Below are 27,350 nucleotides of genomic sequence, written 5' to 3'. Positions count from 1 at the left end.
GGAAGATGGAATGAGTTGATGAATGTTGCAGTTTGGGTCAGGTGCTGCTAATGACTCTGGCCAGAGGGCTGGCACGAGAGCAGGGTCTGTCTGTCCCCTGCTGCAGCACTCCTCACGTGTTTTGGAGTGTGAGTGGCTGGGGAGCCCTTACAAACAAATGACTTGTCCTGAAATGTGCATAGAGAGGAGAGCAGGAGAGGACCTTGTGGCTGCTCTTTGGCCCAGCCCCACTGTCTGGGCAGGGGAGACATTTCTGCAGTGTGGACTGCTCTGACAGCACCAACCCCAGCTCTGGATAGACCAGGAGCTCTTACAGCATCTGGGCACTGCCTGGAAGCTGGGAGCATCAAAGCCACTCAGCCTGATCTGCACTCACAACTGGGGACAAAATGTAGGATTTAATCAGCAGTTGTTTCTGGTCACAGTGTAATTCCTGTTGGAATTTGGTTTCATTCAGGACCAACGTCATGTTTTAATGGGCTTCTAAAAGCATGGGAACTAGATGCTGGAGCAGGCTGAGTTTGCCTGTTAGTGAGTTTCTCCACCAGCCCCACACTGTTGTTTAATCTGGGGTGTGGGAAGCACTTTGGAATGGTCACCAATGACACCCTCAGACACGCTCTGTTCAGAAAACATAACTTTATTATTAGTTGCAATATACATTGTATTCCTTTAAGAATCCTAAACTTGTATATGTTTTTTCCACTGAAAATACATGTGTATGTATATATGTTTTTATATATGTATATATATATATATAATGTATTTTATTGAACTGGAACACAACAGAACAAGAGAGACAACCTCAGGAATAACTTGTAAAAGGAAACGTGATCCCAACGGGTTTGTGCTGGCAGTGTGCTAAGGTGAGTGGTATAAAAAGGACAGGCTAAATAGAAAACATGGTGGGTTAGGCAGTGGGAAATGGCCTCTCAGTGCTACAGGTGGTGATATATACAGTAGTTACACGTTGCTATTGCTCAGTCACGAGTGCCACCTGTTCTCCAAGGCAGAGCAGAGTCTCGTGTGGCTCTGCACAGCAACATTCGTAAGGCTGGCTGTGCTCCCTGCAAGTGGTACCTGCCAGTTGGAAATAGTGTAATTACATTTCCCTCAGCAGCTGCTCTGCTCGTTGCTAATCTGGTCAGCCAAGGAAGAATTCCTCCGGGGCTTGGTGAAAGCGAACTGGGTCAGGATAAAGGAGCTTGCAGGCAGGGAAGGGATCAGAACAGCAGAGAGCTGAAATGTGCAGATCAGTGTCTCACCTGGCCAGGCTGGTCTGTTCCTGGCTCCTTCCCTCTGCACTCATTTCCCACCTGCAGGGAGCTGTGGCCCCTCTGCTCAGCAGCCAGCCCAGGGCTCAGGGGTCAGAGCAGGCAGTGCCCAGCTGCTCTTGGATAGGTTTGATTGCCTCAGAAGGTAACTCTTCAGAAAACTGGCTGAGGGTGGCAATACCTGCTGCTGTGCCATGGCTTTGGGGTCATTTGGCTTTTTATTTTTTTGTAGTTGTTTGTTGTAGGTTTTGTTTATTAACCTTTTTTTTTTTCAAACACAGCCTCCCCAGGCCATGTGCCACTGCTGAGCTTAGCTATAGACAGAAGGACAAGTCTTCCCCAGATCAATGTAATTTGTTTCCCTTAGTTCTGTTCAGCTGCAGATGTTTCTTGGGTGAAAGGACACATTTTAGCAAAGGCACTGACAACGGACTTTCCTCTGCCTGAAGCCAGGTTGGAGGGAGGGAATGGGCTCTGACCTTTCTGCTGAAGGGTCACTTCCCTCTCCCCTCCTGCAAAGTGCTTGTCACTTTGGAAAGGATGTAAAGAATGTGGGCATTGATTTACTCCTGACTTCCTCAAGAAAAGTGCTTTCAAAAATCCTATCCTTAAGTCATCATCTTGCTACTACCCCCGCAACGTCTGTCACCTCTGGATCACTCCCACTTGTTTCCCCTTCCAGCTGAAGAAGCAGGTGAGATTTATCACTGCTGTAATGTTTCTCTTCTTGCTGTCTTTCTCTAGCAGCATCTGGCCAGGAGGGACTTGCCCAGGCAGCAGAAGTTGCCTGAAGACAGGCTGCTGGAAGATGGAAAGCAGGTGACCTGCTCATTGCTCCTTCCCAGAGTGTCACCAGAGGTTCAGCAGGGGCTGCTGAGAACAGCCAATTGCACTGGAATAATATTTCAATAAAAAGCTGGCATTGCTGGGAGAGCCACAGCTCATTCCTCTCTTTAGAGGCAAGAAAATACAAATGTCAAAGTGCCTGGATCAACCTGTATAAAAGAGCTTCCCTGACTCGGGCCCCTTAGGGCAACTACAAGGACACAACCTGCATCCACACATCTTTCATTCATCCATGCAGCTGGGACTGAATGGGACTGAGCCCTGGTTCTGTTATTGCACTGAGGTCCCTTTCCTGAACCTTGCTAGAGCTGCTTCCAAAGGGAGGAGAGGTGGGTGACAGCCCTGGCTCTCAGAGCAGGGATCCACCCTGGGGACAGCAGCTCAGGACACAGCTGTGCTTCCTGCTGCTGCCAGGGAAGGCAGTGAGGGCTGGTTTGTCACTGGGGGAAGATGCCCCACTCTCTCCTAGTGCAATATTTGCATTCTCTTCTTGCAAGACCAGAGGGAGAGGAGCAGGTTAAACCCCTTCCCTCTGGACAGTGCCTCATGCTGAGGGCCATCATGCTGGATAAACTGCCACACAGCCACTCTGTCATCACTATACAGCTTTTACTGTGTCAGTATAATGTCTCTGCTCTCATCCAGGCTCTAAACTCTTTCCTCTCACCCTGCTGCTAGCAGAGACTCAGAATTTGGCTTGCCTGCACCACAGGCTCTGTCCACAGGCTCCTCCACAGCCCTTGTACAGCAGGTCTGGGGATCCCAGCACAGCAAGGGAGAGGCTGGATGGATGGTCACACTCTACACTCTGCCTTCAGCCCCTCTCGTGTCCTAAAGGGCTGAGCTCAGCCCAGTGATCCACCCCAGGGCTGAGGAGGAGACTGGCATGAGCTTGGACAGGATCTCTGCTCACACTGTGGGTCTCCTGCTAAACCAGTGGACCATGAGCACACCCACTGCTACTCCCCACCCACCAGATGCTCTGCACTTCTCTCTAGCATTATTTTCAGGACATTTTCCAACTGATGAAGGAAAACAACAGATTATGACTGTAAAGTTATGGTGAGAGGACCGGATCCTGGTAGGACAACATTGTTCCTTGCCAAGAGAAGGAATGATTAACTCCTTCTTTACTCTTCTCTCATTTCTTTCCCAGCTTCCAGCCACCTCTATATATATATAATATATTATATATTACTATATTCTCTTATAACTTTGACTTTGCTTTTTCAGTTTCAGTAGCACAAGTGATTAATTCCAAAAGAAAAAATAAAGAGATTAAAAAAACCAAAAAACCAAAAGGAATGAAGGAAGGAAGGAAAAAACCCTGTCCCTAGGAATATTTACAGAATAGTTCATCTTGCAGAGGAGATAGGGTTTGACATGGGGAAAAGCATGGGAATTGAATGTGCTAAGTGGGTTTGATTCCACATTCCTTCTCTCCCCTCTGGGATCCTGCTCAGATGATGAAAATCAAAGCACTGTTCAACATGCTTTCCCCGAGTGCAAACTGGCAGAGGATGTGCAGGGTGGTGGGGGAGGCATCTCTGTGCTCTCCCCTGGCCTGGTCTGCTTGCAAAGGTAGTACCCAAAGGGGTCTGATCTTAAAAATCAGCCTTTCACCCTCAGGGAGCTGTCAACTCCATCTTTAGCCTCTCCTCATCACCCAGCACCTTTGGTAGTGCTCTCCTCTCAAGGACCAGGGGTTTTTAAGGTACTGGGTGGTGGGGACAAGGGATGCACCTGGCATCAAAACCATGAAGTGGAAGATACTGATTTCTTTTAGATACCAATAGTTATTGCAGTATAAACACACCCCAGTCACCACAGTGAAAGCAGAGAAGGGGAAGCTGTAGAGAAAGTTTGGTGGGTGAGGGGTATCCCACAGCTATCAATTCTTCTTCAGATTAGGGCAGTGGCCATTTACATCAGCAAATAATGCCCCACCCTGTGCCTCTCCCCCCACCCTCCCTTATGCTGTGTGTGGTAAAATATTCCAAGAATCCCTCCATGTTAGATCTTTTCCCAAGAGATTTCTAGTAAAAGCAAATATTCCCAGAAAACCCCAGTAAGAGCTGCAAATGCAATTGCTCTTAAGTATGGCTGGTTTCCCCAGCTGCTGAGACCTTCTGGCCAATCCAAGTCAGTATTTCTGTGAAGACAGAGGTAGAGACCTCAGGCAGCTCTTTGTGGAGGGCATGATAGGCTTCCTCATACACCTGCAACCAGGGAGAAGTAGAGATTAGCACAGAAAAAATAAATCTGCATGAACAAAACAGCCTTCAGTCCCCTCTCGTCAACACCCACAGGTCCAACACTCCTGCCCACAAACTGTCAGGTTTTTTTCTGAGATGTACCAGGTTATGAAATCAAGGAGATGCCACTGGTGGTGCTGGCCCTCAACAAGCAGGAAGGTGCTGGCAGTGCTGCCTGACATCTGTGGGTACCAGAGCACCCTGCTGCCCTTTAGGAATATAATGCATGTCCCAGCCCCATACATTTCTTGCTTCTTATCCCACTAAGAGGAGGAAATACTTATCATGCCCTTGGAATGTAAAGGACAATGGGGGATGTTCCCATCATGCCTTGTGCAATTTTACTCCTTTTATGCTCAGACTATCCAGTTATTTTTCTGATGACAAAAGCTTTCCCTTGGTCTCCCAGTTTCTCTTTCAGGTTTATTCATGTGCTAACAATTGGTTAATCAGCTGTGGTTCTCTTGAAATGAGCAGATGTGAAGTGGCTTTTGTTGTCCAGCATTTTGGAAAGACCTTCCTTCACCTCTACACGCTGGGACATGAGGTAAGGCTGGTGGCATTGTTCAGAGGAGATTTTGGGTCAGCACTTTACCTGCTTCTGAGCCCTGCTCTATTTCTACACCAATCTGTTTCATGTCCCAGACACCCTCTAGGCTCAGAGCAGCACTGGGGCATTGCCATGTGCTGGTGTAGCTGGTGAAAGGACACTTGAGCCCAGGCAGGGCTGGGCTTGGGCTGCCTCCTGTGAAAGGGGTTTCACCTGCCCAGCCTCAGCAGCCCTCCAGCTCTCTGGGGGCAGCAGGCTGCCCACCCCTCACAGTCACTGGTGCTCAGGCCAACACTGGCAGCACCATCTCCTGACAATCAAGAAAGCAAGATGACCTTGAGTGTTTTGTCCTGGCTCTGCACCGTGTCCATCAGCAAATAGGAGCCCCTGATATCACAGAGCTTGTCAGAAGAGCCGTGCAGCACCAGGATGGGCAGGGTCAGCTTGGGCAGGGCTCGCTCGATTCTGGCAATGGCATTCATCAGCTGGATGACAAAGGACACCTTCATGCCACCGTGGTACACCAAGGGGTCAGATGTGTAGGACTCCATCTGGCAGGGAGAAAGAGGTAATTTAAGATTAGCAGTGTTTCATGCACGTGAGAAGAAGCAGATCAGCTGGCAGTGAAGAGTCTCCCTTGCTTGCACAGCCATTCCCTGCTCTCCCAGGACATCTGGCCATCAGTCAAGGTTGAGCTCCTGTGGCTTACTGGCACTGCTCACACAACCTGACATGCTCTTTGCTGCATGTTTCTCTCTTACACCACTGGAAAATATTCAAGCCAGAGTTCTTTGAGAGGAGCTCCTGCAGGGAAACAAACAGTGTTGGACAAAGACCATTCCCACAGGAGCACCTGCCTGCATTTTTCTCCTCTGCTGTGCCCTTCTGTCATTCCAGTGTGATTTCTCCTCTACAGAGGGTTATTCAGACTGTGTTATTTGAAAGCTGATGTTCTCCAAGCCATTATCCTCTCTGCTGAGGGCTCAAGTGTTCTCTTTCCCTGTCTGGGGGTGGTGACCATGACCTACACCTACAGACAAGTGACAGAAGTGAGTGCAAAGCCAAGGGGTCATCCCTGTCTGCAGAGCATGACAGACAAGGCAGCAAATAATGGTGTTAGATGGTAGGCAAAAAAAAGTAGTCAACAACTTGCTCAGCCAGATTGTGAGGGAATAAAAATGCTCAAGAGCTGGTGCAGAAAGTTGCTAGGAAGGAGTAGTTACTGCAGCAGGCAAATCTACAGTAAATATTTGTATACTGTATGTGGAGACTGCCCACACAGACCCCACTATGGCAATATTTGCCAGAATGCTTTGACTATGGGCTGGTCTCTGGCACAGCCTCCTGTTCCTCCCAACCCTGGCAGATGTTTATAGAAATGATGGTTATTTATAGGTTAGCTGAAAACAGTCTCCTCCTCTCCTCACAGGCAGTGGGGTCTGTTCCAATTCTACCTTGAGGGCATTAACTTGAAGTCCTTTTGCTTCTGCCTGTGCCTGCCCTGAGGGGACCATGGGTAGGGGGTGACCCACAGGCCACCCAAGCACATGTAGCACAGGCAAGGACTGGAGGACAGTATGGACAGAGAGGTTTTGGGGTGGATTCTGCCTTCAATTCCCCATGAGATGAGATTCTCAGGGTGGCAGAACAGTTCATGGTGGGGCTTTCCCATCTGGATGGATTCACTTGCCAGAGGGTTTGAAGCCAGTTTCCCCTGTTGTCATCTCAAATGTGCTGGAGCACACAGCACTGGAAATGGAGGAGGCAGTGAGGCACCCTGGTGCTCACAAGTCTTTCCCCATCACTTTCTTCCTTCCAGTCCCCACCCTCTCCCACTGCTTGAATCCATGGTTCCTATCCCTCAGTGCATCAAGAGAAAGATGTGGGGGGAAATTTGGGACTATTAGTGGCTGACACCATTCAGTCCCAGCCCATAGTACTGAGGATGGTCCAGAGAGGGACAGCTGTACAGCTGCTCCACTCTGTGTTGGAGCTGGACCAAAAAAATGCAGGTTGTCATAGAACTCACTTAGGGATCCTTGGAAGTAGTGGATGTTTCTAGGATTTGATTAAAGCCATTGTTGTATTTTGGTCTCTGTGCAAGATTATGTCTTCTCTGAAGTGAGGGGTAATTTTTGGCAGGGAGACAAAGATAATCATCACAGTTCATAATATTAGGATATTGCACACAGTATCTCCCTTTCAAAGAATTATGTGTTTGCTGAGGGTCTGGAAAACTGTAAGAGGCAACTGCTAAGATGAGACTGTGGTTAAGACACTGAGACATGGCAAACACCCTCTGCTTCTGCTGATGGCCTTGGGAAGCAGAGACTGAGCAGCTCACAGTCCTTTGGGCTCTGCATGCACCATCCCAGAGCCCAACCAGCTTGTTGGTGCAGAAAGATGCTCTGTCTGAATCTTTCATCCCCTACACTCTTCTGCTGTACCTTCCTTGCTCTCCAAAGTCCTTCCTACAGGGCAAGAAGCAGCCTGTGTTTAGAAGAAATTGATCCCTTGTGAATGTGCTCATGTAAAAAGTTCAGCTTTGACTTTCAGAACATGAAGCACCTGGTGAGGTGCAGCTCACTCTCCCGTTGGCAGCTGGGTCTACCCTGATATGCTCAGCCAAACAGGCTGACTTTCTTCAGCTTCTTGAGCAAAACCACTATGTTGCATTTGCAACTGGCTTCAGCCTAATCTGGACCTATGTCACAGTGCAGTGCTAAAGCAACACAGTTTTGAGATGGGTGGGTTTTATTATTTTTTAGTTTGGTGGGTTTGTTTGTTTGTTTAATTGAATGTAATAAATAAGAGATTTTGCAGGGGGGAATTCAGGAGGGATGAGTGGATGGATAGACAGAAGGTCCCTTCCCATGGAGTAAAACAGTCTCCAGCCCCATAAATGATAGAAGAATGACCCAAAGTGTTTATTTATTTCTTTCTCTTGTTGTCTAAAAGAACAGAGATTTTTTTAGCTACTGAGCAGCCAAAAAATATTTTTGTGTAGATGATGGCAGGAGAAAGAAAACCAAAACGATCCAAACCCAGTCCCAACCCAAAATGATCAGGACTGCAGGGACAGCATCCTGTTCCTAGTCAATGAATGAGAATCCTTGTCAGAGTTAATGCTCAGTGCATGGGGTGAGTGCCAAGCAGCAGCTCTCTGGGGAAGGAGGAAAGACAGGGAATGGGCTTGGTATTTCTCAGGCTACAATCTGCAAACCCTGCAAGCCCAATGCTGCTGTTGCTGCACCAATCTCTGAGACAGGGGGCAAGAACAGAAGGTGATCCCAGGAGAGCCAGTGAATGCTTCCAGACACTGTCAGGAAAAGGCTCCCCAGGGTCTCTCACAACAGCTCTTTTTATCTTTATGTAATTCTGAGGCAGAAGCAACCATCAGGTTGCTGCATGGCATCGACCTGTTTGGAAATCTGCATCTCCTCCTGCAGCCTCAGCCTATGTGGACTTGGCAGGAGCAAGGCTTGAGTCAGGGGGGGCATTCCACTAAGTCAACAGCAGCTAACAAAGACTGCTGGGGTAAAGAGGCTCCTGCCACTGTGATGTCATTCCTCCTTGGAATAACAGGACTGGTTTTCAAGGTTGCTTCTTGCCCTCTTTTTTCTCTCTGGTGTTTGATACAGCAAACATCAAACAAGCGTCTCTGTATCACTCTGTATTTTGGTCCCCACACCCTGCAGACAGCCTTCTGGGAACATTAATTCATTAGGAACTCATTGGATGTTGTCCCAAAAATATTTCTAGTGAATAGAAAGCTGGTCTGGCAGGAGTGTATGTGTAACATATAAATAATGGATGTTTTGAGCAGATAGTGTGCTTTAAATATGAGCATCTTGAATCCAAAAGGAGGGTGGAGTGTGCTTGGAAGCACCAGAGGACCAAAATGCTGTCTTGTCTTCAGTAAGTGCCTGGAGCCTCTAAACCTGGTGTTTGAAGGGGTTCAGGAAAGTGCTTTATATCACTCCCCACAGCTACTGTGTCAGCTGTGTGCTCAGGTACAGGTGAGAAGGCAGCAGAGCACACAGGGCATCTCATTTGGAAAACATCTCCATTACAGGCAGGCTCTAATGAAGCAGAGCTGCACCTTTATCCACTGCAAGAGGCTCTCCCTTGCTCCATGGAAAGGAAAAGGGCAGAGGTAAAGCAAGGCCCAAGGAAGCTTTAGAGACTTGAAGCATCACAGAACAGATGAAGCAGCAGCAAATACGTGGTTAGAAAGACAACACAATGGCAATTATTATAAAGTATGTCCAGTGGTTGCTGTGGTGATTCCTAACATTGCCACAACACGGAAGTGCTCAGTCAATACTGTGTGCCAATTTCAGGAGCTCTCTGACACTTCCCTAAATGTATTATTATACAGGATGTCCCTACATCATCACTTTTCTCTTATAAAGCTATTGAATGCAGCAGTAGCATCTTCCAGCAGAGCATCCAGCTCTTGGAGGTGTATTTAAACCAACCTTAAATGCTTTAAATTTAAAACCCCCTTTAAATGCAGCTGCAGCAGAGTTCAGGTGTCACAAAACAAATCAGGAGCAGGCAAAGACCCACACATTGCAGACATGCTCACTCTTCAGGTAGGGAATACAGCTCTCCAATTCCTCTCCTCCTGCAGAGCCCTGACTGCTTTTATCCTCTACCTACAAATGTAGACGTGAAAACTTTCCTCTGTGTCATTTTCGTGAATTAATTGTCTAATTTAAACCCTTTCTCTGAATTATATGCAACAAGTTATGGCAGCTGAATGTAATTAAGAACAGGTTTCTACAGCTAGACTGGAGTCAGCCCTCTTCCCAAGCATTTATTTTGTGCAGCCTCATATGGTACTTTGGAGCATATGTCACACGGTGCATCAGCGGATGTACATGATCTCACTCCACTCCAGTCCTGCCTTCTTTTCCTCAGCTCCTTGCATCTTTCCACCTCCAACACAGTGAAATCTTATGCTCTGTTCAAGGATAAGTGAACTAAAAGTAATTGGAACAAAAACCCCTCTGGCAGTGCCAAGAAACAATCCTGGGCCTCAAGGCTATTCTGGGAAACTCGTAGCTTTCCAGTTTTCTGAATAGGTGAGCCAAAGAGGTGGGATATGCCAAGGCCAAATGCACTGCACTCACACAGATGCTGGCACTGTCTTTGCTCCTGGTCCTTTCAGCTTCAATTCTAATGCTGGTTGAGCTGCCTCCCCTGAGAAAGGCATTTTATTAATTCCTAGTTAAGGTATGAACCATTGCATGAAAATGCAGGAAAATGACAGTGTCTGCCAGTGAGATGTAAGCTGGCATGGGAGCACAGGAACAAGTGACCACTTTGCACCAGCAAAGCTCTTGAGACACCCTTGAGTGCCATTCTCTATAATTCAAGAAAAATGGTGCTTTCTGAAATGCACCAAGTTCTGGCTACAGCCTAAGCACCTTCATTCACTTACAGTTCATGACTCTCCTTTCACTCCTCCCACAGCAGAGAGAAGGAAAAACCCTCTTTGGTGGTGTTGCAGCAGCTGCAATTACACCTGTTTCTGCAGTGCTGGCATGAATAGGCTGACACAGTTATTACCAGGAGTGTGAATGGGAGATGAGGCCCAGGCTATTGTGGCATTATCAAAACTCAACCCTGGACAGTTCCATGCACATTCACAGTGGTGAGGCTGAAGTTGTGTTGTTACAACAGCTGCTTAAATTGCAGCTCCTTAAAGCATTGTTCTTGGGTGTAGCATGCATTAATCATTTGTTTGGAAAGGCTGTAGCAGAGTCAGAGTGGGATCCAGGAGAACTTGTGACAGGTTCTTTGGTTAAAGCATGCTCTTTTCCTCTGCTTGAATGCACCTGGTGCAATATGGTCCTGCTTTGGAAGCAGGAAAACAAATCTCCAGGGCTGTAGAGTTTTGCATGATTTCACCACAAAGAGCAGAGGTGGAAAAGTTGACTTTAGCAGTGTGCTTGCTACCTGAGCTGGGTGTTGCTGCTGTGATGAGTGGTGGTGGTGCAGCAGAGACAAAGACATGGCTCTCACGTGCTTCCCTGTGCACCTGCAGCTCTCTGCCAGGTCTGGTGCCCAGAGCAGCTGCAGGTGCAGGGCACACCCCAGGAGGAACAGTGGTTTCCCACAGCCTTCTGTGAGCAGTCAGTCCCACTGGCTTCAGAGACATGTCACCTTTCTGCACCAGCACAGACTGCCCTCCTGATCTAGCAAAACACTTGTGGATATTCTAAAAGAAAAATGGCAGGACTGGGACAAGATACCAGCTATGCAGTCACTTAAAATGGCATTAAGGTTCTCACCTCTTTCTTGTTCCTGGAAATTGCATTTGGATCTATTGATCCCAGTGATAGGTTTGGGAGCACAAAGTTGAGCACTTTTGCTGCAAAAACCTGTGGGAGAGGAAAGGAAAAAGTCAAAGAGCCAGTTAGAGGGAGAGAGGGAACACAGAGGCCCAAATGCTGAGCTGATGGAAATCAGCACAGGAGTTAAATAGTTGAGAATTGTCAGCTAACTCTGGAGAAGGATCTGTCCTATATTTAAAACATTTCTCCTAACGAGGAAAGTGTTTGAACTGCTCCTTGGGAGCAGGGAGTGGGTGTGCTAGACTGAAATACCATCAGCTGTCTGTCCACATGCAGCAGCACAACTTCATTGTGCTGAGCCTTTTCCTCATTCTTAAGTTAATTTCTGAAAGGCCTCAGTTCAGTACTTTGATAGGAAAAGGTCATTTCCAGCTCTTAGAGGGCTGGGTTTGGTGCTGTACTGCCCTTTCCTTGCTGCCACAGCTCTGATTTCAGGCTGCAGTGCATAAGTGATGATGGGTGCCATTTGCAGCAGTTGCCTAGGCTGCACTCATTTTGATAAGTGTATTCTCCAGGGAACCTGTAAATAAACAACAGCCAAGTGTGCATGCATTGGCCAAGGGAATCCATTGCTCACACGTCTCCTGGGAACAACACACAAAAGCATTGAGGCTGGAAACTGCTGGTAGAAGAAAGGGGAACATCTTTCATTTCAACAGCACTACAAGCACGTTGATACCAGAGTTCTGCTCTGATCTCTGATAGCTTTGATAGCTGCCTTTAATTAAGTGATCACTGCTTAATCAGTAAACACACAGTTAGTGTTCATTGGTCTGGTTTATGCCCTGTGGTGTGCACAGCTAACACTTGGAGCAGGCTGTCCCCTGTGCCCTCTGTTTCTGCAGACACCTAATCATTTCTGAAGCACACCCTGGCACTTCAGATCACAGATGACACATGATAGATTAATTATGATATTAGAGGAATAACACAAGGTTGAAGTCAAAGTCAGAGAGGAGTGAAAAGCAATAAAGACTCACAGCAGGTTTGGGAACACGTGTGTACCTGGGTTAGATATGATTAAGAACCAGTGTCACTGTGCCTGTACACTGAGACCTCACTGGCTATGACACTGTGCCAGCAAAATTAATTTTTACTACACAACAATACACATATGAGCTTATGATGATCCAAGAAGGAATGAGGTTTTCCTCATTTCATGTTAACTCAAGGCAGTGACGAGCTATGCACCTTCATGTATCCTAAACAGGATTATGGACTCTGAACCTGATGACTAACATCTCTACTAAACTGGACAGAATAAAGGAATAAAGAAAAAAAAAGTTTTAATATAGTCCTTTCTTCTAGTTTGATTGCACCTTAGGAAAAGTCCTTTGCAGTGTTACTGGGTGCAGATTCAGGCTGAAAGACAGTGAGCAACATGATGCCCAGTCAGGCTAGAAAGCAATAGATCAGTCAGGGGTGAAATGGAAAACACAAAAGGTAAAGAGAGAATATCATGTAGTGAGTCCTTAAACAATAGCCTGAGGGTCAGTACAGGATTAAACACCAGGGAATATTTCCTAAGGGGCTGTCCTGCCCACCTGATTTCAAGGCATTCAAGAGCAGAAATGTAGTGGGAGATGCTCTTTCACCCCTGCTCTGCCCTTTGCCAGTGTATGTGACTCCTGCCTCTGCAGCTTTGAAACTGCAAAGATTCAGAGATGAATTTTGTCCAGGTCAGTTGAGAAGAAAAGGGGGCAGGCAGCAAGATCCCTCTCACTATACTGGATTTGCAACTGGATGCTTCCATCAGAAGCACAGGACATGGGATTTGTAGGGCACTGGTGAAATTGTGTTTCTGCAGAGAGCAGCATTTGATCTTCCAGCAGAGACCCTGCAAACATGCTCCTGCTGCTGCCAGGGCTGGCTCAGCAGCCAGGGAAGGTATTTCTGAGAGGGTCTGAAGGACCATGTGTCATCCAGCTCACTGTTATTGTTGTCTGGAGCCCTGGTTTGTTCTGGCCAAGGTAAATTCTTGCTCAGCTGGAAACCTCCCCAGCAAAGGGATGAATGCAACAGTCCTTGGGAAATGGCCCAGGGCTGAGAAGTCCTACCAGTTCCAAGGGAAAACTAAGGCTTTGTTCCTCACAAGCACAATCACCATGAAATGTTTTGTGACTCTCAGAGGAAGAAAACCACACAGCTTTATTGGGAAAATGTGGCTTGTGCAGGAATGCCCTGCTTGTTTTCAATCCTTCCTCTTGCAAATACCTTTTCAACTCCTGAAATTAATTCAACTGAGTGTGACAGAGCAGAGTTATTTCAGGAGTAATTAATTTTTTATCAGTTTTGAGATGCAGAAATAGATTTGAAAGAGAAAGAAACTGACTGTGCTCTTGTAATACTGCATGTGAGAGACCTTCTAGGAAAGAGACCATATAAACACCTCCAAAATACTTCAGTTAGAGAACAGGATTTCCTACCTAATTGATGCATCATGGCATTTATTTCTTACACAGAAATAAAGCAACATGTGGTACAGATCTGCAACAAACCAGACTATAGTAATGCTAGTTCCCACAGAACTGGTGAGTTCTTGTTTCAGAAAGGGTTTAGCATCTAGCAAAAGAGAAATCTATGGCAATCTTTATTCTCCTTGATTAGAGAGAAAAGACTAACAGTCTCTCTCATATTCAGACTGTTTATTATCTTTTTCTTAATAGTTATTCTTTTTTGCTTTCCCAAGTAAGGAAAAGCTGGGGCACTGCTGCTCATGGGACTTATGCCAGATGTAGCCTCACCCACAAAGAAGCAGTAACCAGCCTCCTAAAACCAGACTTGGGTACTCTGACTCCTATTTAAATAAGTTTACTTGGACTGGATGACTTCAGGATTCACTTGTCCTCATAAAATTAGGTAGGACTATGAGAAAGCACTGAGAAGGAAAATATTGACTGGCATCCAGGTGGTTCAGATCTCAGCAGGGTCCTGCATCTTTAGGCTAGAGGTCTTAATGCATTTTCTTCAGTGGAAAGGAGGTGATTAGAAAGCACCCTTTGGTGCTTGTAATGATTTGTGAGTTCCATAGATGGCTTTGGCTACAGCAGAAAGTGGGACAGGATTATACTGAAAGCTGAGGCAATCTGTCTCCTTCCTCACAGAAGAAAAAAAAAAGGAGAAATAGCTTAGAAGTAAATTAAAACAAGAAGCTAGCCCTAGGAGAAATTTCTAAGGAGAAAGGATAAAGGATGAAGTCCTGTGGGAGTGAGAGGTTCTGTCATTCCTGCTGGTTTAGCTGCTCCTTCCCTTTGCTTCCAGCTTCTTTTAGAATTTTGTTTATTCTTTTAAAAATGTAAAAAGGAGAGAGCTGAGGTTCACTTGCTTTGCAGAACTTCCCTGGGGCAAACTGGGCAATGCAATTGTGGATCAGAAACAGCTCTGGAGTGCAGATGTGAATGGGAGGGGGATAAAGCCTAAATGCAAACCAAAAGAGATGGTCTGGACAAGAACCAGTTATGGTACCAAGCCAAATGGGGTGCAGGTGGGGCAGTGATGCTTTAGCTGGAAGCCTTTTTTTGAGGCTCATAAAGGATTTCTGGTACTCAGAAATTCTAGCTCTGTTCAGAAATTGGTCATCCCCCAAATGCCAAAAATAACCCTGGCCTGACTTAGCCAGCAGCCTGTGTTGCAACTATACCAGACTCTGCATGAGTCAGGAAGAAAGCTGTAGGAGAGGAAGGGAAAGGACAGCATTGTGTGGGCTGCCATGGGGTGAGGTGAAGAAAGCACAGTCTGCTACCACCAATACCCAGCTCTTGCTTAAACAGGTTTTTTTGGACAGGTTCAGGATTCACTTCCCCTCTGAAAAGTAGGTGGAACAGTGGGGGAGGCAGTTAGAAGAAAAGTATTGACTGGCATCTGGGTGGCACAGATCCCAGCAGGGTTTTGCATTTCAAGGCCAGGGTTTGCTCTTACCTTGATGGGAGTAGCGACTTCTGGGCTGGCTACCACTAAAGGAGAGATTAACAGCATGCCTGAGAACTCACTGGGTCGCTCACTAGCTGTCAGAATGGAGATGGCTCCCCCCTGCAATGCAAAATAACAGCCCACAGCTTAATACAGGTGCCAACATCTTGTTTGTACAGTAATCCTGTTACTGGAAGAGTTTTAGTCCAAGCAAGGCGTTACTTCTGTGCAGTGTGGTCAGCAAGGAAGGCTGGAGGAGTGGAAGCACTGGGAGTGTTTGGTTTTTGTGGGGAAGAGATCTGGTTTCTGTCCTCATGCTCTAAACTCTCACATCACCCTGAACTCAACTCTCCGTGCAATGTTCATCAGCTCCCTGGGATGCCTTGTGTCCTCTTTACCTAAAAGAACTGAGAAGTAAGAAGAAAATGTCTGAAGAGGGAGTTCAGGTGGGACTAGAAAACGAAGTTGAGGTTTATCAGCTGGGCAGACTGTGCTGCATAGGGAAGATGCTCTGAAGCCAGGCTTGCTCCGTGCTGTGCCCCTGGTAACCTGGGCAACAGCAATGCTGCCACTGGCATGTGAAAATCTTCACTAATTAATGGGAATTAAATATTCTCCTCCTCAGTGTCCCCAGCCCCTCCAGCCCCACGGTGCTGTGCCAAGGGCCTGGCAGCAAACACCCAGCCCATGGTCCAGAGCTGAAGGACAGCCAGGCATGAGGACAGGGGCTGCAGATGGAAGGGGTCTGGTGGGCTTGCTTGGGAAAATTTGCAGAGGATTAGTTGCCAAGGGAAATATCTGGTGACTTTCCACCCTTCTGGAGAACCAGGGGTTGTTAAATGGAGCAGTGAGAAGCATCCCAAAGACCTCACTGGGAAATTGCTCCTTGTTACAGTGGCTTTGGAGCACGGGAGCCCTTCAGAGCCTGCCATGCCTTCTTATGCAAGAACACTTATTTATCTGAGCATGGGCTGAATCCCAAAGTACTCATTCATTTTCCTCTCCTCCGGGAAGGCAGGCAGAGCAGATCAATGACATCAGTGGGAATACTGTTAGCTTGAATAAAGGGATTTGGCCCGTGCTGTCAGAATCAGGCTTCAGATCTGTTCACCAAATCAGTGCCTTTGTTTTTGCAGCCTTAATCCCTGGTACATTTTCCTGTTAGGTTGTTTAACAGAATGAGGCTACAGGGTATTTTCATGCTTCATCCCCATGCTGCTCACAAAGCCTTGGAGGGCTTAACCTCCTGGTTACTGGCTAAAATGAAAGGGGAAGCCTGATGCTGCAGGGAGCTGGTGAGACTTACCACATAGCCAGGGGAATGAATGGTCGTGTTAAAAAGCAGCTTCTTGTTGCAAATGAGACTAATTAGGGCCATGGTGGGGATAGAAAAGTAAAGGACTGTCTTTACTCAAGGCAGATCTCGGGGTTATAGCATGCTGGCAAATCAGTCAGTGAGTGAAGTGGAAGGGAAGGCTCCTTATAGTTCTGTTTTCCTGCTGTGCAGAGTTCTTTCCTGCCATCCACATGAGTGTCAGCAGACTGTGACATGCCCTGGTGCTGCTGGCATGGGGAGGGAATGGTGCTTACCATGGAGTGCCCCAGGATGAGAATGGGCAGTTCTGGGTGCTCTTTCTTCATGAGATCAATGTGCTGCAAGCTGTCCCTGATGAAGACGTGGAAATCTGAGACAACCATACGATCCCCCTCGCTCTGCCCGTGGCCAACTGCAGGGGAAGGAGAGCACACAGCTCAGTCATTGGAAGCACTGGTTACAGTCAAGAAAGGACCTGGCAGAAATAAACCTGTTGGACTGTTTCTGTCCTAACTTGAGCTTCTCCTGCAGTCACCAGTCAACAGAGAAAGTGCTGCAGAAATGCAAAGGAAACTGCACAGAGCTGTCACATGTCATACTGTCCATGACCTGTGCTAAGGGGTTGCAAGGGGCCTCTAAATTTGCACTTCTATTCATGTTTCTATCTGCTCTTAAAAACGAAGAGTACCAATGTACTTCTTGCAGCCTCCAACAGCAGGGTGAGGAACAGCTGTCTTGCCTTGGGTCACTGCATCCTGGGAAATGGGGATTTGCCTCAGGGATCATTTGCTTTTGGTCTGGTGGCTCACTGTACAGCTGTAACTGCTGTGCAGCATCTTGGCAAGAAACAGAAAGATTCTGAAGACCAGATACAGTTGCTATAAACTTTATGGACCACGGATACTGCCTTTTCCAGGGTCTGAATGTGTATAAGCTTCACAGTCCTGCTTTTTCTCATGACACCCTGCAGGTCTGGGTGGGCTGGAAACCTGAGGAAAGGGGTCAAGTGATGGAGATTGCAACAGCCTGCCTTGGGCAAGTGTCCAGTGGCATCCTCCTCCTAAACAAGTGTTACTGCAAACTGTACCACACCTGAACACTGTTTCCTCACTCTGTGTCTGGGAATTATCTTGCCTCCTGGAAGGGAAGGGGAGGATTAAAATGGGAGATGGTGAGTTGCCATGGGAACAGTGGCATCCCTGGCAGAGGTGGAGCCAGCATCACCACCAACACAGCCCCAGGCAATTCTGAGCTTGCAAAAGCTTGAAATCAATCCCACCTTTGGGAAGCAGTTTGCATGCTTACCTGACCACACATGCATGTTATTGTCTATCACAGGATTTCTTAGAAACAGCCCCTTTGCTTGTTTCTGTTCCATGCAGGTTGTTAAGGAAAATTGAGAAGGGGAAAGTGCATCCCATCCATATGGGTTAGGGTACAGGGGGTCTTAAATATCCCCCTCGTGCTGGGTGCCTGCTCCAGTGGGCACTGGCACATCCACAGACACAAAGGGACAATGACTTGTTAAGGGAGGTTGATGCCTAGAGAGGCTGACCTGCAACAGAGACTAGACACAGCTGAAATAATTAGGTAGGTATTTATTAAAAAGCCTCAAAAAGACACACCTTGGGCAGTGCAAGAGCCCAGCCAGGGCTACACCCAGAATGGACCCAAGATGGATCCTGGTCATGAGTTTTCACACTTTTATAAATTTGGTCCATTTACATATTGGGGTTAAAGGTCCAATTACAGCTTCAGGTCATGAAGTCACATCCTCTACATTTGCTCTCCTCAGTTCCCTGTTTATCTTTTCTGACCTGAAGCTTGTGATGGTTGTCCTCACTCTCAAGCATTGTTCTGTCTAACCACCCTGTGAAGAGAACTTACTAACACTTAATATGAAGCTCAGAGCTACACACCTAGGCAGCTCAGAATCTGAAAATATGAAAATTAAAACTTAAAGCATCAAGGTGAAGCTGGTAATTGTTGACATGCTGGATGGTTCCCATTCCAGTGATCAGCAAAGAAAAGCACTGCTGACACAGCCACAAAGGTATTTCCATCTGCTGGCAGTGGAACCAGTGGAAATCAATAGGTCTCAACTTTCTTGTAAGCCACCCAAAAAAATCACCATGCAAATTAGGCAGAACTTCCAATAAAAAAGCTGGACTAAATTCACTCCATCTAGGAAAAACTGAACACCAAACTTGCTTTTTTGTGCTGTCAGGTGGTCTCTGTGGCTGGCTCTTTTGGCAGTGAAGGCTGCAATCAGCCACAGTGACTGCCAGAAAAATGCATACACGTCATGCTGATCAATTTTAAATAACATTTTACCAGTTCTGCTTTCCATGCACACAGTCCAATTCCTGCCAAAATACAGTGCAGCAAGCATCCTCCATGGATCAGTGACCAGAAACAAATTGAAGAGCAAATTAAAATACAAGTCAGGATAATTTCCAGAAGTGAAACCATGTGTGTGGCTAGAGGAGCTATTAACTTTAAACTGTTTTTTGTTACAGATGGGAAGTGAGCTTTTTACAACTTTTATACACTTCCAGTCCACTCACTTTATGGTCCTCCAACGTGTTATCTGCCTGCTATTCAACTCCAAATGTAGCAGGTTGATATGAGTTGAACAGCCCAGAGAGAGGAACATTTTCCCTAACAGAGCTCTGCACTTCAGGGTTTTTTTTCTCCAATGCTGCCTCGCTTGCTTCTAGTCTCTCCTTCTCTCCAGGGCTCAGACAGCTGAGCAAGCAGAGACAGAACTCCCGTGGCCCAGGTCTGTAAATGGGCCATGACTCCTTGCTCTGGAACTGTGAGTTTTTGCTGGTTTTGGATGAGACAGAGGCAGGTCTGGAAAGCCTCCTTGCCTCTCAGTGTGGAGAATTTCACTGTTATGCACCCCATAACAGTGACACTGCTTGTAACAGTCAAAGTAATGATTGTGGAATACAAGAAATACCTCTGCAATGCTGTGACAAGTTCCTGTGAATTTTTCCAGGGTTTGGGTTTTCTTATTAGCAACTAAATGAACCCCCCCCTTATAACCTTGGTTTTAAATACTAAACTGTTCCCCACTCAGATTGCACAGAGCAAAGCCTGGGCAGGAGTTTGTCTGCACATGTGGGACAGGAAAGCCATGCAAGTCTTTGCATTGATACTATCCCTGCCCCTTGCACAGTGTTAGCCAGGGGGCATTGCTAGGTCATGATCTTTTATTTTAATATTTTCCATTCTTCCTTTCCAAGAAACCAAACTTGTTCCCTCAGTGAATGAGTATATTGCAAGTTTGAATTTCCCAGCTGACAAAGCTTCAGGGTGAGGAGCTAAGACCCCTTCTATTAGATGAAAGATATTTGCACAACCAAACAGCAATACAGTCAGGAATATTGATGTGTTTTTCTCTGATCTTTTGCCTTTAGAGCTATTAAGGATGACAGGTCAGGTTCATCCTTGATGTAAAGCTATTAGCTTTGGGTTTTGCTGGGAATGAATCTGCAGTAGTGGTTCCACAGTGCCAGTGACAGAACAGTGGCCACCTTCCCCTGGCAGCCTGGACCAGCCACAGACTGCTCCACACCAAGTGACACAGCAGCAAGGCTGACAGCAGAGAAGTGTCCCAGGAGTCACAGCTGCATGGGCTGCTCATCACAGCATTCCCAGAGGGGCCCTGGCTCCAGCAGGGCAGTGTGAGGTGCAGTGCACATCCCCACAGCACACCCAGCATCCAAAAGCTTTTAAACTGTTTCCCATCTAACTGGCTTCACACCCAGCTCGTGTGGGTCATTGTGGTTCATTGCTAGCACTTTGTTTGTGCAGTGGCCCAGTGATCATGTCAGGTTGTGGGTACTGAGCTAATTGCAGGCACCCTTTCCACGAATCTTTAAAAGTGAGAATCCAAACCACATGTTTTCAAGTTGCAAATTTAGCATTAGGAGGTTTAAACATCCATTTCCCACCAAACACACCACTGCAAAACAACATCCTTTGCTCAAACAAAATCTGAATAAAGGCTGTGATGATCTGGCCCAATAAGTCACAGTTATTAAATTCTTCCCTCTATTTTTGGCACGAGCATGCTCAGACTGCAGCTCTGCCACTGGAGTCAAGAACAACAACTCAGTCAGTCCTGTCACAAAACATGACTTCAGAACGTGATTCCACCTAAGATTATAGACCCTCCAAAACTACACATCTCTCTGGATAAAATGATAATGACTGGCTGCACAGGAATACAAAGCTGAGAGTTCAGGGGTGGAGTATTTGAGGGTGTGAGGTCTCTGGGGAGTCTGTTACAACCAGGTAGGTACAGGTCTGCCTGCATAACAGATCCTGTGACCCTGGAAATGCATACAATCCCTTCATTCCTCAGATCCCATACTCTCTCATACTGTGGAGCTTTCTTTTGAAAACCACTCCAAAGCAGCCAGGCTCATCAGCTGACATTGGCTCACATGCCTCAAAGAAGGTTACATCCTGATCACATTGGAGATATGCTGAAAAACATGTAAATAAGAAGCACAGTCCAACTTGACACTCCTTTCCCTTCATTAAGAGCCAAATGGGAACTGCCTGAAGAAATAAACAGCCCAGCTCTGGGCTTGTGGGGCAGACTCAGTCTGATGAGGGGACCTGGGCTGGATCTCCACCAGCACAGTGCTTTATTGATGGGGCTGTGGGGCCACATCAGAGCTGAAGAAATCTGTCCTTAAATGCAGCAGAGGAGATGAGCAGAATATTATGGTGAGAGGGGAGTGTGGCAGTGCCTGTCCCTGCACACTGTGGGGGGCTGGGTGAGTGTGGCAGCACACCCTGCCCACCCTCATGTACCTGCACTGGGTTTGTTATGAGCACTTTTACAACAGCCACACACCATACACATTTCTTTCTCTTTCCAACCCTCCTGACAAAAGCAGAGCCTGACCCTGGATGCTCAGGTGAGGACTGAATTGACCCTCTGATCTTCTGCAGGAACATTTTGCTATGGAAAATGAGGTGATGGGAATGCAGGTCAAATTTTGAGTTCAGCTGTGGTGCTGTAAATTCACCAGTTTCAGTGCTGCTCCTTAAAGCTTACAGTCATGGGAAAGCAGAAATTATGCACCATGTTGTTTTTTCAGCCTTTACCCCATATTTATAATAGAAAAGCCATAAAACAGAGAGGACAAGAGAAATCTGCCTAGGGAACAGTAATTTTTCAGAAGAATTTGTATCTTGGCTTTTCACATATTTTGATGTTTTTGGGGGAAAGGGGGTGGTTTGGATCCATTTTTATTGCAGAGAGAACACCACCACTAGTGGTGGATCATCTCACAGGATGAGATTTCTCCCTTGCCACCTGATGGTAGAAACAACCAGGAGGAATGCAGGGCTTGACTCCTGCCTCAGGATTCACCAACATTATCTGTTTTTCTCTCTAGAGGCAAAACTCCAATATTTTAGAGAGGGAGAATCAGGAACAGGCAGAGCCAGGGGTTAGGTCAGGAATTCCAGGCTTACCACTCCCTCAGCACAGACACATTTTGAATTACAATGGTGCTAACAGGAGTGTCAGGAGTTTTCAGTGGTTCAAGGTGAGAAGTGCCCCCACTGTGAAGTCAATAATTCCCAGAGAGAGCTGAGGAGCAGCTCCCAGAGTCCCACACTGAAAAGAAATGTCCTAATGATGGCAGAGGGGCCATTGGCAAGGCTGGGTGCAGGAGTGCTTGATTTAATAAGCTGGAGCATGATGTGATTCAATTGCCAAAGAGCTGTTTAGGCCAGAAAAGGTTATTTTGCTGCTTTAGCACTGGCACTGCAGCAGCAGTGGGCAGCAGCTCATTTCCCACAGACAGTGGTGTGCAGAGGAAGGATTTTTGTTAGAGCCACAGCCAAGCTCAGGCTGAAAACCTTCTTCTTTCACTGCCTTGTTCAACAACAAGCTTGTTGGAATCTGACAGGTCCATTTGAAGCAAATGCCCAAAAGGCTGCTGGAAAAGAAGTTATGTGTTTATTAGCTTTTGGAAAGATTTGTTTTATTCCTGAAGTTCTCCGCCTCTATTTTCTGCCTGAAATTGGAGATGGAATGCACCTCTCACTGGTGTTGGACACTGTGACATGGGGAAAGCTGAGCTTATCTCACCCTTTTTTTGCTCTCACCACACCACAGGTCTTGCTGCTGGTAAGAGACATGAGAATAGTTGTGTCCTGCTTGCTGTTCAGCTGTCAGGTTTAGGAAAAAAAACCAGCAAAATCAAAAATTCTCATAGATGTCTTCCCACACTCTGAGAGGCAACAACCCTTGCCTGCCTCTGCTTTCCCCTCTGCTCTTTCCAAAATGCACTCAGATTTGGTGATAAAACTTAAAGCACAAGATGCAGCAGATACAGTTTTCCAGAGTGTTTCAGCTCTAGCAGCCAGTGCAGCAGTTAATGAAGTGTGTCACAAGGCATTGCAGCTGATGGCTGTATTTATGTATTTATGAGCTCTACTGAAACTCCTCTGAGCAAGGACTGCTGCTTCTTTTTTTTTTTGGCACTTGTACAGCACCAGCACCACAGGGCAGCACCACAGACCTTGGTCCAAGGTACAGCAAATTTAAAAATAATAATTAACTCTAATCCCAGGCTATAAGGCAGCGTGGATTTGTAGAGGAGGAGTTTGGAGAAAGCACATAGATGGAGAATTTGGGGGAGGCAATACACAAGGCAATACAGCAAATGTTCCGTGAAGCCTTGATTTTCTGCTCAGTGACTTTTTAAGGTTTAATGAAAAAATTATTAATGAACTGGTAAACACTTCAAATTGTCATAAGAGTTCAATACTGAAAAAAAATATACTTGTTTTGTAATGATTTAAGTACACATCTTTTTCATCAAGTGAGCAAAGCTCATTAATTAAACATACTGGATTTCAAAGCTCTCAGTGTTTAATTATTTGTTTAACAAGCAGAACATCTAACCCACCATTCAGACACACAAACAACTAAAAAAACAGGAAGAGGCTTCAAAGCAGGACAATCAACATCTGGAAAAGTCAACAGACTGTGCCTGTATTGTCAGTAACATGTAAAGCAAATGTTCCACTGGCAGAACAAATACACAGAGGAAGCATCTCAGAGATCATCCTGCAGATTCCTGCTCAACAAAGCATCTTTCTTGCCCTCAGAACAGACTTATCATAGTAAAGGAGCTTTTTCTGGTTTGATTTCCCCAATTTCTTTCCATTCTTCAGCCAAATCAAGTCTGATGCACAGAGAGGTCTATGACATTTCTGTCCCCTGTCTGTGTCTGCTCTTCATTTTGCTGCATGTGAGAGCACTGGCAGCAGGACAGAGACACACGAGGCAGGAGAAAGCAGGGTGAGCTGTCCTAGGATTTAGGACACAGGTCATGGTCCCTTGACTCTGATCAAGCTGATCTAGGTCAGCTGCTGTGCTTATTTTGTAGCTAAACTCTGCAGGTGAGTGTCTCAGTGTCCACCTGACTGAGCCTCAGCCATGCAGCTCATCCTCCCCCACAGCTCTGGTTTCCACTGAAAGAAAACCCAGTTTTACACAAGCCTATGGTCTTTCCCAGGAATATTATTTTCTCATGAGATGGGAACCATTAGGAACCAAAAAGGAGAAGATCCTCTCTCACCACTGCTTCCACTTTCATGTTCTTTGAGAACCTGAAATACAGCTCAGCATATGCTTATCTTTATCAACTCCTGGGTGGTCCTGGGCATCCCTTCTTTAGCAGAGATGCAGGGACACACTGGGTTATCCCACACAGGCACATTATCCAACCACTAGACATGGTACCCAACAGAATTACCTCTTCCCCTGGGTGTTCTATGTATGAAGCATGTAACTGAGAGCTACAGGTGGATTCTGCCTTTCTCTGACCAAGAGGGAGCCTTGTCCTGAAGGCACAAGTGCATCAGCTTCCCTCTTGCCTTCCAGGGTTAGGAAAACAATTTCTCTTTCAGCATTTGCTGGGTAGTTTTTATTCACTTGCTCACACAAAGAGTGAAGCAAACTGAAAGCATTCTCCTCCCACATCAGAGACACATTTGCAGAGATGAGATATTTTTAGAAGAGTGTACACAGAGATATATTGTTTGTTGTCTTGCTTAGGAAAAAAAAAAAAAAAACAGTCAATTTTCTATACTAAAATTATTTGTGCCTTATTGCTAGGGAGCAGAGAACCAGTCATCTTGCTAAAGCCATTTGAAACCTTCTCTGTACTCCAGAGATGACAAACAGCATGACCTGGTACATATCAGAGCAGTTGTTAATTCTGGCCAGCAAGGCAAACTAATTCTGTCAATGTTAAGAGCCAATTCTTCTTTAATGGACACACACATGGTTCTTTTGGCTTTAGAAGACTTGCCCAATTCTAATGCAGTTGCTGAATTTGGCTCTGAACTGCAGTTCCTTAAAAGTCTTCCTGGAACATTATGTTGCTCATGAAAACATGCTGAAAAACCCATCAGAGTGTTTGTGTTGCAAAATAAGGAGCTGCATTTACAAACAGCAGTCACTGTGTCCAGGCTAGAATCCTGAGTGTCTCCTGGGATGCTGTGAGATGAAGGAGCCAAGACAGGATGAAAATCTGCAGGTGCCACAGTCACTTCCCACGCTGCCTGGGGTGGGGCAGCTTTGTCACCCCTGTCACAAAATCAGGAAGCTGCTGTGGCGTGGCTGGTGAAGCTCAGGCCCATGAAAGAGGAATAGGGAGCCCACTTCCACAAAGCACACTCACAACAGGATTCCACTTTCTTCCTCAGGCCCTTCTGCAGGGCCGCCTCCTGAGCCAGCCCTTAAGAACATAAAAGCAGAAGACAGCAGGCAGAAAAATCCTTTTCTACCAGGCTACTGGGATGAATGGTTTGAAAATGCTGTGCAAAGCCAGTGTAGATGGCTGAGTAGCTGTTGAGTTCCTCTCAAAAGAGTTTCTTTTGCTGATGAATGAAATGATTCCTGTCTAATCTCTTCTCCTATGGGATGAAGATCACAACACAATGTAAGATATATAATCAGGGAAGCACAATTTACAGTGGCTCTAAGGAGTCAGACTCTTAACTAATCAAGCACCAAGGGATTTCATTTAGGGCCTATAATAATTTTATAAGACACTATAATTTTTAACAGTCATTCTTGCAGTTTTGCACTGAGATTTTGCTCTTTCATGAGGAGCACATATAATTTCCTGAAGTATTGGTGAGGTGCTTTACTTAGTAATAGAACTGGTCTTCAAAGACTTATTCTGGCATGGCATAGAACCAGTATCACTGCTCAGATACTGCAGAAAAAATGCATGGACTTTGCTGGAGTTAATCCAGGGTCTCACAAGTTCATTTGACCTATATGCTGCTGATCTAAGAGCAGAGAAGAGTTTTTTTTCTGGTCTCCATGTATGACTTGAGATACCATTAATGGTGGCTAGAGTTTCACCTTCAGTGGAAGAGACAAGCAGCCAAGGGATATCTCCCTTGGTATTTTATTTTACCTTTAAAAACATATATAATTTACTTCTTTGTTTTAATCCCATAAATTAAAAAAAACCACAAGGGTGCAAACTGTTCTTTTCCCTAGCTGAAAACAAGGATGAAAATCCACTTGCATTAACTTTGTGATCCAAGTTGCAGTATGAAAACAGCTGGGGCACCAATTCAAAATGTCAGGGTTTTCAGTGAAAAAGTCAGTGCTGGAGTGGAGCTGCACCCTCCCCTTCCCCTTCCCTGCCCATTTATTCCAAAGTGTGTCTGGCATGTGGGCTGGCTCTCCAACACACACATGCTATTAGATCCTAAATGACAGCTTGTTTAACCAGAAAACATTTCCATTTCTTCCCTTAACAAAGGCCATTCATTTCTTGCTCTTCTGTTTGCTTGAAGATGGTTCTGTTCCCCCTGCCTGAGTGTGGCTGTTCCCTCCCAAGGTGTTCCAAGGGAGTTACCCTGCCTTGGGGGGCTGACAGAGCCTCCCCCCAGCATCAACCAGCTACTTCACTGTAAATCCAGATGTGTGCCTTGGCTTGAGTAAACAATCAAATCAATTCATCTTCATTGTTAACCAAGACAGGCTGAGTTCCTCCCTGCCTACAGTAGCTTAGGACTCACAAAGGAAAGCAGATGAAAGCTGGATCATGTAGGAGCTCCCTCCATGCTGCTGACGAAATGTCTTGGGAGATGGACACAACTTCCTTTCAAGCTCTCTTCAAAAGGTTCCTCTCCATGCAGACCACCCATTGGGGACCCACATCAATAACAACAACAACAAAAAGAATTTAAAAGACCCATTTTTCATCGGATTTATTTACATGTTAAAATAAACACGAGTTCCCATCTAGAGCAAGGGCTCCCAGTGGGTTCTGTTTAGTCTGTGAGATTCTTGGCACCAGAATGCAGCATTTCTCTATTCCAAAGAAATCTTGGCACAGATTTGTTGGTTATATAATTTTTAAGCAACTGGCAAATGAATAATAATGTTTCTAAAAAGAGTGACTCGTGTTCTAGGATACCAGTAAGGTGTTTTACCAATTAATCTGGCAAAAGGTCATTAACAAACCTGAGATCTCAAGGCCCTTCACTCAGGGTCAGCTCTCTCCATGGGTTGCACTTCCAGTTCTCAATCAGCCTGTCCAAAGGGAGCTTTCCCACAGACTTAAAAAGATTTCCCCATTTTGCTTCACTCTTTCATGTTGCCACATGGCAGTGCCACCCTCATTAGATGGGATTTGTCCCTGTTCCTGACAAGGCAAGAAGGAAATACCACTCTCCCAGAGCCTATAGCTTTTTGTACCCACTTTGCACAAGCTCAATGGGTGAACAGCAGGTGGATTATTTGAAATAAGGGCAGGCTCTTTT

General features: G+C 46.0%; 1 protein-coding gene across 2 annotated transcripts in view; it reads right to left on the bottom strand.

The window, feature by feature from the left end:
* Window positions 1-3,108: 3,108 nt before the first annotated feature.
* The window catches only part of MGLL (monoglyceride lipase), a 97,587-nt gene continuing 73,345 nt past the window's right edge, over window positions 3,109-27,350 (bottom strand). For both annotated transcript variants that reach the window (XM_079316598.1, XM_079316599.1), the window contains exons 4-8: window positions 16,790-16,926; window positions 15,209-15,319; window positions 11,228-11,317; window positions 5,261-5,476; window positions 3,109-4,339 (exon numbers count right to left, since the gene is read on the bottom strand). In XM_079316598.1, coding sequence (XP_079172724.1) covers window positions 4,214-4,339; window positions 5,261-5,476; window positions 11,228-11,317; window positions 15,209-15,319; window positions 16,790-16,926 — 680 coding nt within the window. In that variant the 3' untranslated portion in view covers window positions 3,109-4,213. The remainder of the gene's footprint in view (window positions 4,340-5,260; window positions 5,477-11,227; window positions 11,318-15,208; window positions 15,320-16,789; window positions 16,927-27,350) is intronic.

Source organism: Erithacus rubecula (genome assembly GCF_903797595.1).
Source record: "Erithacus rubecula genome assembly, chromosome: 13".
NCBI classification, from domain to species: domain Eukaryota; kingdom Metazoa; phylum Chordata; class Aves; order Passeriformes; family Muscicapidae; genus Erithacus; species Erithacus rubecula.
Note: the sequence above shows the minus strand (reverse complement) of the source record. Positions and strands in the feature narration are given on the sequence as shown.